Here is a 14,716-nt window from a genome sequence, read left to right on the forward strand (position 1 = left end):
AAAATTAACTTGATCCATGAATATTTTGAAGGAATGTTTTATGTACGATGCTATCATCAATAATCACAAGTAAAAAATTAGACCTCACTTCATAAATGCATTTTCTTAATAAATGTCTTATTACTGTATAATTATGCATTTCGTGATACGAAATGTGAAAAGCTCTACCACTAGATGTAACGTCTGAACAGTCTCCGTTGGTAAATGCCCGCTTTCTAAACTCATTTCTTGATAGGCCTAATGAAACCATCTGCCACCTTCTTCAGATTTAACGGCTTAGCAGCCTCCGAGGACTACCAAAATCCATGTTTTAAGGGGACTTAACATCTAGGAGGAGAATTTTCGGGAAGGCAACATAGCACTCTGCCCGCCTAACATCATTTTCGGGGGAACAGAAAACGCCTCCCCGCAAACTCGGCGCCATTGTATAACGGTTTACTTGTTCCACAGCAAGTAATAAATTACAACAAATTACTTTCAATTACTTTCTTTTATATTTGCAATGATTTCTTTACCATCTGGGTTTATTTACAGTTGTGGAAACATTTGTTCACACAAATAATTAAAAGTAAACATAGACAAATTTTTAGCAGAAACAAGAAAATTTTGTGGTTATGAAGATAACTTGTTAAGTTCTATTACAGCAAAACTCGTAGCTTCGCCTGCGCTGGATGAGGTACTTCCTCACCTCTCCAGTATTTCTTGTGCTTAGCAACTGAAAAATGTTAAACATTATAAAAATCGTTCTGAGGTATAATTATAAAATGTTAATACAAAGTTCTTTACCCCAACAGCGCTGAGGTAGATGGGGTTCAGTGCACGCCACTGCGTATGCAAAGGAGGAGAGTTGTTGGGTTCGCCCTTCGTACTCACAGCCATTTCGCTCAATGCCACCGATCTCAACAGGAATCAAATCCACTGTCTTCTGGAACAAAGTCCAACGACAAACCAAATTAGCCACTAAGGTCTATTTGAGAAAGACGATTGCTCCTCTCGTCCTCATATTCGTCAAAATTCCAAACGGTGGAGGGATCTCAGTTAACCAAACTGTTTCCGTTTAGTCGGAAACTTAGTTCTTGAATGTCTATGATCTGTCGTTAAAGCCTCAGATAAAGGCAGACTTTACCTGGCCACTCTTACTCAAAACAACAGCTGTGAAATACAGATTCTGAAAAACTTGTTTTGGGAAGTACAACTTCAATTTAAACATAGACGAGGACAGTCTTGGCAAGAACACAACTTCTGACTGAACAGAACAATGAAGTCACTGTGTTATTAAGAATACTAGGTGACACAGTTGTTTACACGTAAAACTGTTGGCGAAAAATAACTATTGTTCTAAGCCTGAAAGAAAATCTCAATAGAGTAAACGAACTGAGTTCAGTGTTTCCGAAAATAATAACGAGATCTTGATTTGATCATTGTAGACATTACGACTGTGATGGTACTTTTAATCGGATACTGTATGTAATAGTAATTATTAACTTACGCATTTAGTCCATATGTGGAAACCGTGATTGTTAAAACAACCTATTATCTAGGATTAGCCGCCTGTAGGCTACTCTCCACTGAAACCCAGATCTGTACTTTGATCTAGATGTAGAACAAGTTTGTTACTTTCATTAGTCTGTCTGATCTTTGGCTTTTTTAACATGAAAATAACAATGCTGGTGACACGATTTCTTGTACATAAGGGGGAGAAAGTGTACTGTAGCGTCGGCCAGTTGGTGCAATCCAGTAGGCTTGGCACGCCGATACTACATTTTTGACAGGGTTAATTTAAAAAATACAATTTTGTCTTTTGTTATATCAAACGCTATATCTTTCAGAAAATTTTATTGGAGTATAATCCGTGATTCGCCGAGCTGAGTGGCTCAGACGGTTGAGGCGCTGGTCTTCTGACTTCAACATGGCAGGTTCGATCTTGGCTCAGTCCCGTGGTATTTGAAGGTGCTCAGATACGACAACCTCGTGTCAGTAAATTTACTGGCACGTAAAAGAACTCCTTCCAGACTGAATTCCGGCACCTCGGCGTCTCCGAAAACCGTAAAAGTAGTTAGTGGGACGTAAAGCCAATAACATAATCATCAATCCGTGATTCAAGAGATACTACGGCTCTCATAAGGTAACATAGGTTGATGGGGGGCTTCTGAATTGAGGTGATAAAGAGCTACTCGGTTCACCCGGAGAGACGTGGGTTCGGTTCCTTTTCAGGCAGTAGAAGCGTTTGGTAAAGGAAATACCACTTCTGGAGAGGCATATAACTCTGAAATGAGTACCAGGTTTGTCCCTGGGAGCAAAGGAGGGGAGACTTATAACTAATCACTCTATCCCACGTAGTGTCGAGCCTTTACCTTCAACTCCTAAGAATCTTCATGGCCTGTATAGAAATGGCTTTGCCAAGGTTAAGAGGAGCTGGACTCTTCTATCTCTTCATTGTTAAAATTATTAAATTATGGCCCTGTATCTCAAAAGATTCTGGATTTAGAATAATTTTTAGTGTTGCTTTTAGCATCCATTCTACGTTTACTGAATTAAAAGGCATTGATGGTTGATAAAGCTGAGATTTTATTTCCTTGCCTGAAACATTGTTAATGTCTAACTTCTTTGAAATCATTCAAGATAAAACTTGGTAAACAATTCATAGAGAATTTTCCACCTGAACGACAGCCCTAAATGCAGATCAGTGGTAAATGAAGTGGATGTTTAGAACCAAAAGTATTATATGAGTTTGTCTAATTCAAGAGGTAAATTAATTTTTCCTGTAATTTTATTCAGTGGCTTCCCTTAATCGATTTTAACATCTCTGAAAATGTTAATGTTATCAATGTAGTAAATTGTGAGAGCCCATCTCCTTGGCTGAATGGTCGTTGTAGTCGCCTTCGATTTAGAGGGGCCCGGTTCGATTCCCGGCAGGGTTGGGAGTTTTAATTTCGTTTGGTTAATTCCCTCAGCTCGGTGGGCAGGTGTGTTTGTATTCGCCTTAGTACACATCTTCACTTATAATACATTAAGTTACTAGGGGCCGATGACCTAGGATGTTAGATCCCTTTAAACAACAACAATAATCATCATCATCATCATCATCATCATCGCCACAACACATTACAGTGCAAAACAAAGCACAAACACACAGTAGTACCTGAATAAGGCTGGCAATAGGAAAGGCATCCGGCTGTAAATCTGGGCTAAATACATACGCCATGTCGATCCCTGTTAATTGGAAAAAGGCCAGAAAAATGAAGTTAGTGGATTGTGAGAGAAAGGGACATATTACGTTGATTATTTAGCTTAAGGCTCCAGTGACCAGTACGGTATAAGAATATCGGAAACTTCAACCAACCAGCAGCTGTCTATCGCCACAATATTATTGTTTGCGTATTATCATGTCGCACCTACGTGCATTTGTTTTTATGTAAATTCATCTCCATTATAACATCTGGCCATAGACCGCACAGTTAACAGGACGTAACTGTGGTGTTCTGATGATAATAATTACAGCGTGTGGCCTCCGAAGAGTCCTGGTGCAGGTGGTTCCAGTTGACGCTATATAGACCACCTGGGCGTCTATGAGGATGAGGCCCTGCCTATGATTATTCTAATGTTGAAGATGGCACACACACCCAGCCTCCGGGGCATTGGAATTAATCAATGAAGTTTTAAAACCCCAACCCGGTCGGGAATCGAACCCGTAACATCCTACACTAACGGCCATTACGCTAACCATTTAGCCATGAAGTCGCACGGTATTCTGATTAAACCGATATATCGGGAGACTGATAGTTTTGTGCTCTATATTAACTTAGTTATGAATGCCTAGAATAGCTTGTTGTAAAAAAAAAAAAAAACTGAGCGCCATTTTGAGTTACTGTGGATGTTATCACTGTAACGGTAGAGCTACATTTCTGTATTATAGTATAAAATGTTCCTTATCTCACTGTTGAAACATGGCGCAAACATACAGCACGTTTCTCCATTTAGTGTAAGAAGATACCAGAGTCCTGGACTAGGGTACCTTCTTTTAACAGTAGACTATTGGCAGTCGTGCCGTTAATTAGCCGTTACTGTTTATAAAATATTCTAGGTCCGCCTCTCTGGTATAGTGGTTATCTGTCATCCCTGGTGACCCGAGTTCGATTCCCGGCTCTGCCACGAAATTTGAAAAGTGGTACGAGGGCTGGAATGGGGTCCACTTAGCCTCGGGAGGTCAACTGAGTAGAGGAGGGTTCGATTCCCACCTCAGCCATCCTCGAAGTGGTTTTCCGTGGTTTCCCACTTCTCTTCCAGGCAAATGCCGGTATGGTACCTAACTTAAGGCCACGGTCGCTTATTTCCCGCTTTCTTGTCTATCTATTCCAATCTTTCCATCCCCTTTCAAGGCCCTTATTCAGATGAGGCTGCCTGGGTGAGGTACTGGTCCTTCTCCCCTCTTGTATCCCCCAACCCAAAGTCGCACGCTCCAGGACACTGCTCTTGAGGCAGTAGAGGTGGAATCTCTCGCTGAGTCCGAGGGAAAAACCAACCCTGGGGGGTAAACAGATTAAGAAAGAAGAAGGAAACACAGAAAGAATATTTTAGATTTCAAAAGCCGGTGGTAATTTCACTAGGGATAATGATACAATTATTATGTAAAATTATTGAAGAAGGCACACAGTTAAAGTAATGGACGCACTATGTTGGGCACTTTGAGCTCAGTTAAAGCACTATTTCTAAAGGTATACCCTATAGGTGTATATATGTACTATATTTATACTTACTTCGTTGTTAGTTTGTTTCATTTTATTATTTTATTTTATTTAAATTTATTTTATTTAAATATAGAGGAACAAAATGTAAGGAAAAATGCAAACAGACTGTCATTACAAGCGTCTATTTGTACTTATGATGTGCTGTTCATACTGATTGCCATAACTTATCTTTTATCAAACATATCTGAGTGCTATGAAAGGTGTTGCTCATAGGGTCAGTCGTGCTGCAATAGCACTTGCTGACCCAGTGAGGAAAGCAATGGCAAACTACCTCACTCCTCGTCTTGCCTAGTACGCCTCATTTTGGTGCTGCCATTGGTTTTTGCGGTTTCCTTATAACCGCATAACCTTTGGTGGTGCTATTTGAGGATCCAACCAGCCTCTGGGCTGATGACCTAACAGACAGACACATGTATCTCATGTCTTACTTTCCATTATTTTATTTTTATAGTCTGTCAGTTGCATTAACTAGTGTCAGTTTAAGACTAGAGTTATTTCTTTTGTAGATACTAATTCTTAATTTATTTGATGTTTCTGTATTTCTACTTTTATTTTATTCATTTTTAGATATTAAGTATTTTAGGTCCACTTCGAACTTGAAAAAGTATTAATGTGCTGTAAATTCCAATTCTGCGTTACTTCTTAATATTGTATATTTTTATTTTCAGATAATTTCTTACTGACATTTGTTATTTTTAATCATTTATGTATAGTGACTAAGCCATCTGTAATTGGAGAAACATCTCTGTTGGTGGTATGAAATAAATAAATAAATAAATAAATAAATAAATAAATAAATAAATAAATAAATAAATAAACAGACTTAGGTCGGGAAGCTAGAAAGGCCTTCAGAATTGTACTCTTCAGAGGAGGAGGCCACTATGAAAGGCAGTGAATGGATGGTGGGACTGATTTCACACACTCTTGTGTTGTAAAAAAAAAAAAAAAAGACTCCGAAGTCATACTATCAACCGTTGCTGCTCAGACTATCCATCGAACATTATTGAGTAAGGACTTAAAAATATGTGTTGTCATGTAGCTGAATACTGCTTTGATTTATAAGATTGGGCCGATCATCTTAGACGTTAGGTTCATTTAATCAACAAGCATCATCATCATCAGATTTATAAAAATTATTTTTGTGGCCGGTAGTTACAGATCAGACGATGACAGAAGAACCAGACAAAATTTTATATGGACTTCTAATTTTGATCAATGACTGGTACTTTTTCATGGAAACAAGTGGAATATATTTTCTTTAGGGTTCTGTTATATTGCCACCACCAAGTTTTCATTATTCTAAACAAAAATAAATATTTATAATCAAAGTATAACTGAAGAACCTATTGAGAATCCCATATATTGTAGGAAAGGACCCAGATCCAAGTTATCAAATATATTTTCTTTGCCGGACTGAGTAGCTCGAACGGTAGAGCCCAGCTTGGCCGATTCGATTCTAGCTCAGTCTGTGGTAGCCTATTTGAAGGTGCTCAAATACGCTAGCCTCGTGTCGGTAAATTTACTGACACGTTAAAAAAATCCTGCAGGACCAATTTCTGGCATCTCGGCGTCTCCGAAAACCGTAAACTAATAAAAGTAGTTAGTGGAATGTAAAATTATTATTATTATTATTATTATTATTATTATTATTATTATTATTATTATTATCATTATATTTACAAGGATAATATACATCCAAGTCTTATTAGGCCATGAAAAATGTACAAATACGATTGGCAAGATACCATAAAAATATAATTTGGTTCAATCTCACGGTTCTCTTGGAAATCAGTTTTATTCATTTTTCTCAGAAACTAATAAATGGTGCCCGGGTTCCTATTTACAGTCACCGAGTCCTATGCATTTTATTTCGTCTGGCTCCTTGGCTGAATGGTCAACGTAGTGGTGTTCAGTTCAGAGAGCTTCGGGCTCGGTTACCCACTGGGCTGGGGGATTTTAACTTTATATACTTAATTCCTCTGCATCCGGAGTCGGGTATGTGTGTAATACACTTCCCTTCTCCTGCATGCAACACACTACACTACCAACAAACACAGGAACACTTCCCTGCACATAGGGTAGGTGTCAGGAAGGGCATCCGGTCGTAGAACACCAAGTGCCGATTCTATTAAATTGGAAAAAGAGCTAGGAAGAAGACTGCTATATATTTGCTTTATTTTATATTTATTCACTTTTATTATGTAGTTATAAGCTGAATAGTCGAAATAAATACAACTCGAGCTCCAGATTCTCCGTGGAACTCCCTTTACGTTACGACAGTGTGTGTCAGATTCTAGAAACTGAGTTAAGTCATTCAGTATGAAAACTCGCACAACCCTATCCTTATTTGCAAACCGAATACAGAACTCTTGGACAGCTGTACGCGTTACTAAGTAAGAAATTAATTAATTTAATAAGTTAGTGGAAGCTACACTACAGCCTTCTAGCTCTGGTGCTTTTGGGAATGCAAAGGTCTTAATACAAGCATGCCATTCGTGTGACATAGACATCATAAAAAAGAAATGTTTCTAGAACAAGGTTTTTAACAGGCAAAACATCACTGTAATTCGAAGATTCTGGAATTATTTTGGACAGTATTAAATATTTCAAATTTCATTTTCTAGTAGAGTTGTTGATTTAATCAATTAATCGAACAGATTAACCGGTTAATCTAAAAATCTGATTAACCGATCAATGTGCTTTAATTAATTAATTAATGCTACTTGCTTTTCGTCCCACTGACTACTTTTACGGTTTCCGGAGACGCCGAGGTGCCGGAATTTTGTCCCGCAGAAGTTCTTTTTACATGCCAGTAAATCTACCGACACGAGGCTGACATATTTGAGCACCTTCAAATATCACCGGACTGAGCCAGGATCGAACCTGCCAAGTTGGGGTCAGAAGGCCAGCGCCTCAACCGTCTGAGCCACTCAACCCGGCCAATGTGTTTTAGTCGATTAATCGAACCGTTTAAAATTACAGTCTACTGAAGGGAAAATAGCTGTTTTTCATGGCACAAAACCTGTGTATTGTATTGTTATTTGCCATTTGGTGTGCTAGCCTCAGCGATTGTATGATGGAGTACTCATTAAAGTAAGCTGATGTTCATATCCTTCTCTCATATATTGTAGTATATTTGCGGACCTTTACAAAAAGCAGTCAGGCGGCATAATGGAAAGATGTGAGGACGGTACTTGAAGCGACTGTTATTAAGAAATTTCCAGGAATTACCTAGTAATTTGGGAATTGCTAGAAACGCACAGTAAAAAATGTGACTACTTAAACCTTAGTTTGTTATACAGCTGATAGTATATATTCGCACTCAGTGTTTGTGAACTTCAGTTACAAATACGGCTTATGAACAGACTAGCAAATGTACTCGTGCTTCGCTACGGTATTCTACCTTGTATACGGGTTTCTACGTAAGTTTCTGCACACGCAGTGAGTAAGATTATATTAAACTAGCAAGATACCCGTGCTTCGCTACGGTATTATACTGAAATATATAATTGAATGCTTATTGTTTTAGATATATAATCCGCCGAAATTCGCGATCTGACTCGTTTTCTGCGAAAATCCGCCAAAATTCGCGATCGGACTCGTTTACTAGTAGATTACGGCAAGTTTCCTCCCATTTTTCAATCTTTCTTTCCAGCAATCGATTTCGTACTTCCCGGGCTAGGTCCAGGTATTCCACCCAGTTAGTTGGGTTCCTAAATCTTTGCCATCTTTTCCTATAAGCATTTTTAATATGGATGAAATCCTTCCGGGGATCTGTCGTGGTGTCGTCTTGGGTGCCTTGGCGGTAGCCTACTGAACCTGCGGCCGGACTGCATTCTTAGTCATTAGCCATCCAGGACCCGTTTCCAGCGTGGTCCGCACATGTGACGACGGTCCAGAACATTATTATTATTATTATTATTATTATTATTATTATTATTATTATTATTATTGTTATATGTTCTGGACCCCACAGCAATATGCAAGACCGCTATTTGGCGGTAAATTACATCTGCTGCCATTGTCATTGTTGACAATGTGACCAGCACCATTGTCGCGCGTAGGCAAGTGCGCGGGGTTTCTGGCGATACGAATGACATACCTCCGTGTATTATTGACCTTATTATAGAGGTGAACAATCTGACGGCCAATCTCATTCCTATCGTTTATTTCAAATGTGTGTAAATTTTTATTTATATGCCAGGAGAATCTACTGTAATCTAAGAACGTTCTCCGAAGGAAAAGATGGCTGTTGAAAAAGAACCCAGGAAAGATTAAAAATAATCGGTTTATGATCAGAATAAGTACATCGAAAGTCTACAGCCTGTTTCCTATCATTCGACAGGATCAGGGATGGAATGAATAAAGCCCCATCTAGCGGCGAAAAGAGGAATTGTGCCAGCTGCTGAAGCTTCCCTCTGGGGCAATGATCGATGAGTGACCAATGAAATGAAATATTGGACAGTGTTGCTGGAATGAATGATGACAGGGAAAGACGGAGTATCCGGAGAAAAATCTGTCCCGCCTCCATTTTGTCCAGCACGAATGTCACATGGAGTGACCGGGATTTGAAACACGGAACCCAGCTGTGAGAGGCCGGCACGCTGCCGCCTGAGCAACGGAGGCTCCTTATAAGTACATTATGAACAGTAAAATCAATTGGTCTCACCTCCTTTTACATCCCACCGCCGTTAAATTTATTTACCCCCACCCCCCAAAAAATTAAAAGAAGGCGTGTTTCTTTATGTTTAAAGGATATTACAAATACCAGTGTTCACGTTTATTACCTTCAGTTTTGAGATATAAGTATCCCCTTAAAAATAATTAACTTCTTTTTAACTTCCTTTCACACTCCCCCCCCCTCACAAAGTGATATTAAGGCAAAAAATACTTGTTCCTTTAGTAGTAAAGGATCTTCTAAATACCAATTATCATCACTCTAACCTCTTCAGTTTTTGATTTATGTGCCCTCATGAAAGGAATTCCTTTTCACTCCCGCCCCCCCCCCCCCAAAACGCGCTTTTTTTTTTTTGTTTTTAAAGTAGATCAAAATACCAATTTTCACGTCTGTAACAACTTTAGTTTTTATTAGCTGTATGTATTCTCATACAATTAAGTCAATTAATTTTTCAATCCTTTAACCCCCAAACCTCCTTCATTGGATTTTCCGAGAATACCTTTTTATTTACTTTTAAAGCAGATTCCAAAAATCAAATTTCACGTGTGTAACATCTTCATTTTTGATATATCAGTAGCCTAATTAAAAGAAATCAACACCATTTTCAATCACTTTAACCCCCCCCCCCACTACCCAAGTGGTATTTCCGAAAACTAAAAATACAAGTTTCTTTATTTTTAATAGAATAAAAAATTACCATTTTTCACTTCTCTAACATGTTAAGTTTTTTGAGATATACTGTTGAAATTCTCATTTTAAAATTTCACTCCTTTTTAGTTCCCCTTAAGTGGAGCTTCCAAAGACAAATCACCTATGTTTCTTTACACTTACAGGAGATTCCAAATACCCACTTTTTACGTCTGTAACATTTTACGCTCCTCGGATATTCTGTAGATATGGTCTTTCAAAAAATTCACCCCAATTTGCCACTCCTGTTTAACCTCCATTAATTGAATTTTCCAAAAGCAAAAATATACGTGTTTCTTTATTTTTAAAGGAGATCCCATTTACAAATTTTCAGTTCTGTAATATCTTCAGTTTCTGAGATATATGTATCCTCATTAAAGGCATTCAAACCATTATTCACCCTTTTACACCCCTCCTATTGGGATTTAGAGAAAACAAAGAAATACGTGTTCCTTTATTTTTAAGGGAGATTCTAAACACCAATTTTTACATCTGTAAACGTTTAAAGTTTTAAGATGTAGACACACTCATTTTTAAAATTCACCCCCCCTTTTCACCCCCCATTATTTGGATTTTCCCAAAACGAAAAAATACCTGTTTCTTTATTTTTAAAGTAGATCCCAAATACCAATTTTCAGGTCTGTAATTTATTCAGTTTCTAAGATATAAGTATTCTCTTTGAAGGCATTCAACCCATTCTTCAAGCCCTTTTCACCCCTCCTATTGGGATTTTCCGAAAACAAAAGGTACGTGTTCCTTTATTTTTAATGAAGATTCTAAATACCAATTTTTACATCTCCAAACTTTAAAACTTTTGAGATATAGAGGCACTCATTTTAAAAATTCACCCCCCTTTTCACCCTCGCATTAATTGGATTTTCCAAAAACAAAAAGATATGTTTCTTTATTTTTGAAAGCGATCAAAATTACCAATTTTTAGGTCTGTAATATCTCCAGTTTCTGAGATATAAGTATTCTCTATAAAGGCATCCAACTCATTTTCACCGCTTTTCACCCCTCCTATTGGAATTTTCTGAAAACAAAAAAAAATACGTGTTCCTTTATTTTTAATGAAGATTCTAAATACCAATTTTTACATCTCTAAACTTTAAAACTTTTGAGATATAGATGCACTCATTTTAAAAACTCACCCCCCTTTCACCCTCGCATTAATTGGATTTTCCAAAAACAAAAAGATATGTTTCTTTATTTTTGAAAGCGATCAAAAGTACCAATTTTGAGGTCTGTAATATCTTCAGTTTCTGAGATATAAGTATTCTCTTTAAAGGCATTCAACCCATTTTCACCCCTTTTCACCCCTCCTATTGGGATTTTCCGAAAACAAAAAAATACGTGTTCCTTTATTTTTAATGAAGATTCTAAATGCCAATTTTTACATCTTTAAACTTTAAAACTTTTGAGATATAGATGCACTCATTTTAAAAATTCACCCCCTTTGCACCCTCGCATTAATTGGATTTTCCAAAAACAAAAAAATATGTGTTTATTTTTGAAAGCGATCAAAAGTACCAATTTTTTAGGTATGTAATATCTTCAGTTTCTGAGATATATGTAGCGGTATCCTGATTAAAGGCATTCAACCCCTTTTTCACCCCTCCTATTGGGATTGTCTGAAAACAAAAAAATACGTGTTTCCTTATTTTTAAAGAAGATTCTAAATACCCATTTTCACATCTGTAAACTTTTAAAGTTTTGAGATATAGACACACTCATTTTAAAATTTCACCCCCCCCCCCCTTTTCACCCCCTTAGCGGCGGAATATCCAAAAATCCTCTCTTAGCGAGCACCTACATCTTAATATGAATATATCCCCAAAATTCCATTTCTTTATGTCCAGTAGTTTTGGCTCGGCGATGATGAATCAGTCAGTCAGGACAAGCTACTTTATATATATAGATTGCTCGTCTCATAGCGATATCAGAGAAACAAAACGGGGAAGACCCTATACGTTGTCTCCGACGTAAGGTGCACGTTGGAGAAATTTAAATTATAATGGCAAGCCACATTTCCTACTGCCATTCACAATCGAGTTCGAAAGTTTATACTATAACGGCAGGCTCACTTGCCAGCTGCCATTTTAAAAGATGGATAGTTTTCACTGTAATGACAGGCCCCCTTTCCTAATACCAGTCGCAATCGAGTTAGAGAGATTTGATTGTAACCGACAAATGCTGCGCTATCTAAAGTATAAAGAATCGAGATACGACAATAACGCATAGGACCAAAGTTGAAGATCTCTCCAAATTGAACAGCGATTGTGTAACCTGCTTTGTGAAATGACTCAACGTTTAGAAAGCAGTTACCACGAAACGGAGGTCTGCACAGTAATTGAAATTGCCTCCATATTTCGAGGGGTCTAAAAGTTATGCGTTTAAACAGCCTGGAATATACCCTGAAAGGAAAGAGTGTCCAGGTTTCTGGATTAACACTCGCATACATACTGAGTAATCAAGGAAGAAGGCATTACAGTTAAAGTTGAAATTAATAGAAAATAGGATTATAACTGAAGACAGCCGGGTGGGACAAATATGTAAACACCAAGAAGACCCTATACGTTGTTTCCAATATAAGGTGCACGTTGGAGAAATTAGAAATTTCTGAACAGAATTTTTAAATCATATGCCTTTGCTGGCGAGATGTAGTGTTTACAGTGCACTATGTCTTCTGGTATGGGCTATATCAAATTTGTTACTTTCATTGACCTGTCACAGTCTCATCCTTGGCTTTGACAATATGAAAGTGACTGAGGTATGAGTGATGCTAGTAATACCATTCCTTATGCAGCCAGTCCCTGTTATGAATGGTGTGAAAATATCGCTCATTAGGGTCAGTTGGTGCATACATTTCAGTGGGCTTGGCAGACTGATATGTAAGAGCAACTGCTGGCTCGGTGAGGAAAGCAACGGGAAACTACCTCACTCCTCGTTTCCCTAGTACGCCTCTTCAGTGACGCCTAGGCTATTTATGACAGCTGTTGGCGAAGCTGTAGAGGATCAAACCAGCCTTCGGGCTGATTACCCAACATACACACATGCATACCTAAACCTTTCCCTGGATAAGTATACCCTATATATGAAATTTTGTCGAAATAGCTCATTGTATTGATTCAAATGTGTAGTATCCTCATTCAACATTATAAGTCAAACATCATAGAGAAAACCACAATGCCGCTAACTGCACAGAACAGTTTGAAGATATAATTCGTGAATGGAGGTTGGAAGACAAAGTTATCGCGGTTTTCACTGGCAGTGCAGGAAATGTCGTTCTAGGAGTTGAGAGAGCAAAGTGCGACTATTTTACAGTTAAATTTAATAAAGCTTTCAAGTATAATATGTGAACCTGATTCAAATTAGATTAATCGACCGATTAATCGATTAAAGGCATGCGGTTAACCGATCAACATTTTAAATTAATCGACAGTTCTGTTTTCTAGTGTTCCCGCTATCTATTCAATAAGCGTGATCACAGCCCGTAAACAACACTGTATGTATTTAACTTATAAGAAATATATAATGATCCTCTTCTCTCTTTACAGGCGGAGGCAGCTGACTCGGAACGTGGTGAGTATCATTCAAAATCATCACATACCACCCTCTTACTATTGTTGTTGTCTCGAATTTGTAAAGTTTTCATGACATTCGTTTATTTACTTCATTATAATTATCTGTGTTGGGTTAATAATTAAATAATAACATGGTATAACTAAAATTGATGGGATTTTTAACTGCATGGAACATTTGAGTTGTAGCCATTACTTCTGTAACTACGTCAAATCATTCATGTTTCATTCCATGCTTCTACATTTAAGTTAGAAGACAAAATAGAACACATGGTAACATTAGAGAAATGATTTTAAAATTGTGGTAATTTCCTATAGGAAGTTTTATTATTATTATTATTATTATTATTATTATTATTATTATTATTATTATTATTATTATTGTTACCGTGTTTTAGCGGTAGTTATGCGTAAAAGAAGGTGCGGGTGTGAATGGGTTTCAAGCTACGAAATTATAGTGCATGTAAAATTAATTTAAAATTTAACAAGGTTATATTTTCTTTCCAAAAACAAAGCAATAACAGACATGGCAGGTACAATGTAGCAAAACAAGGGGAGTTACAATATTTACAGGTTTTGGGCTTCACGCCCTGACTTCAGCGATCAGCTCAGTTTTACCACAAACACAAGTTTTAACAGAGGGGCAGAAAACCCCATTCATCCCTAGGAGCCCCTGGCTCCGAATTACACAGAAAAGCCTCCACGAGGCCTATGACACTCCATTTTCAAAAGAGCGATCCGCTCTCAAAATTTAAGCCTCTCAAAGGCCACACCAAACTCTACCTTCAAGCTGTCCTCTAAGGACGTATTCACAGGGGTAAAATACCCAACCTACTGAGGTCTATTACATGAAAGGAAGGTTGATTACATGACCTCTAAAATAACAATTTGAGAGGAGGCTAACCGCACTCCTGATACACTTTGTTTAAGACCTACTTGGCACTAGGCCGTTAATACAAGGGCTAATCCCATACTACAGAGGTGACTTAAGAAAATAACAATTTACATTACATCACGGAAGA

At 37.7% G+C, this 14,716-nt stretch overlaps 1 protein-coding gene across 1 annotated transcript in view; it reads left to right on the top strand.

Annotated features, from left to right (window-relative positions):
- The window catches only part of LOC136875719 (uncharacterized), a 265,125-nt gene that overhangs the window by 195,392 nt on the left and 55,017 nt on the right, over window positions 1-14,716 (top strand). The window contains exon 2 of the mRNA XM_067149292.2: window positions 13,671-13,695. Within this exon, the coding sequence (XP_067005393.1) occupies window positions 13,671-13,695 (25 nt within the window). The remainder of the gene's footprint in view (window positions 1-13,670; window positions 13,696-14,716) is intronic.

The sequence above is a fragment of the Anabrus simplex genome, chromosome 1 (assembly GCF_040414725.1).
Source record: "Anabrus simplex isolate iqAnaSimp1 chromosome 1, ASM4041472v1, whole genome shotgun sequence".
NCBI classification, from domain to species: domain Eukaryota; kingdom Metazoa; phylum Arthropoda; class Insecta; order Orthoptera; family Tettigoniidae; genus Anabrus; species Anabrus simplex.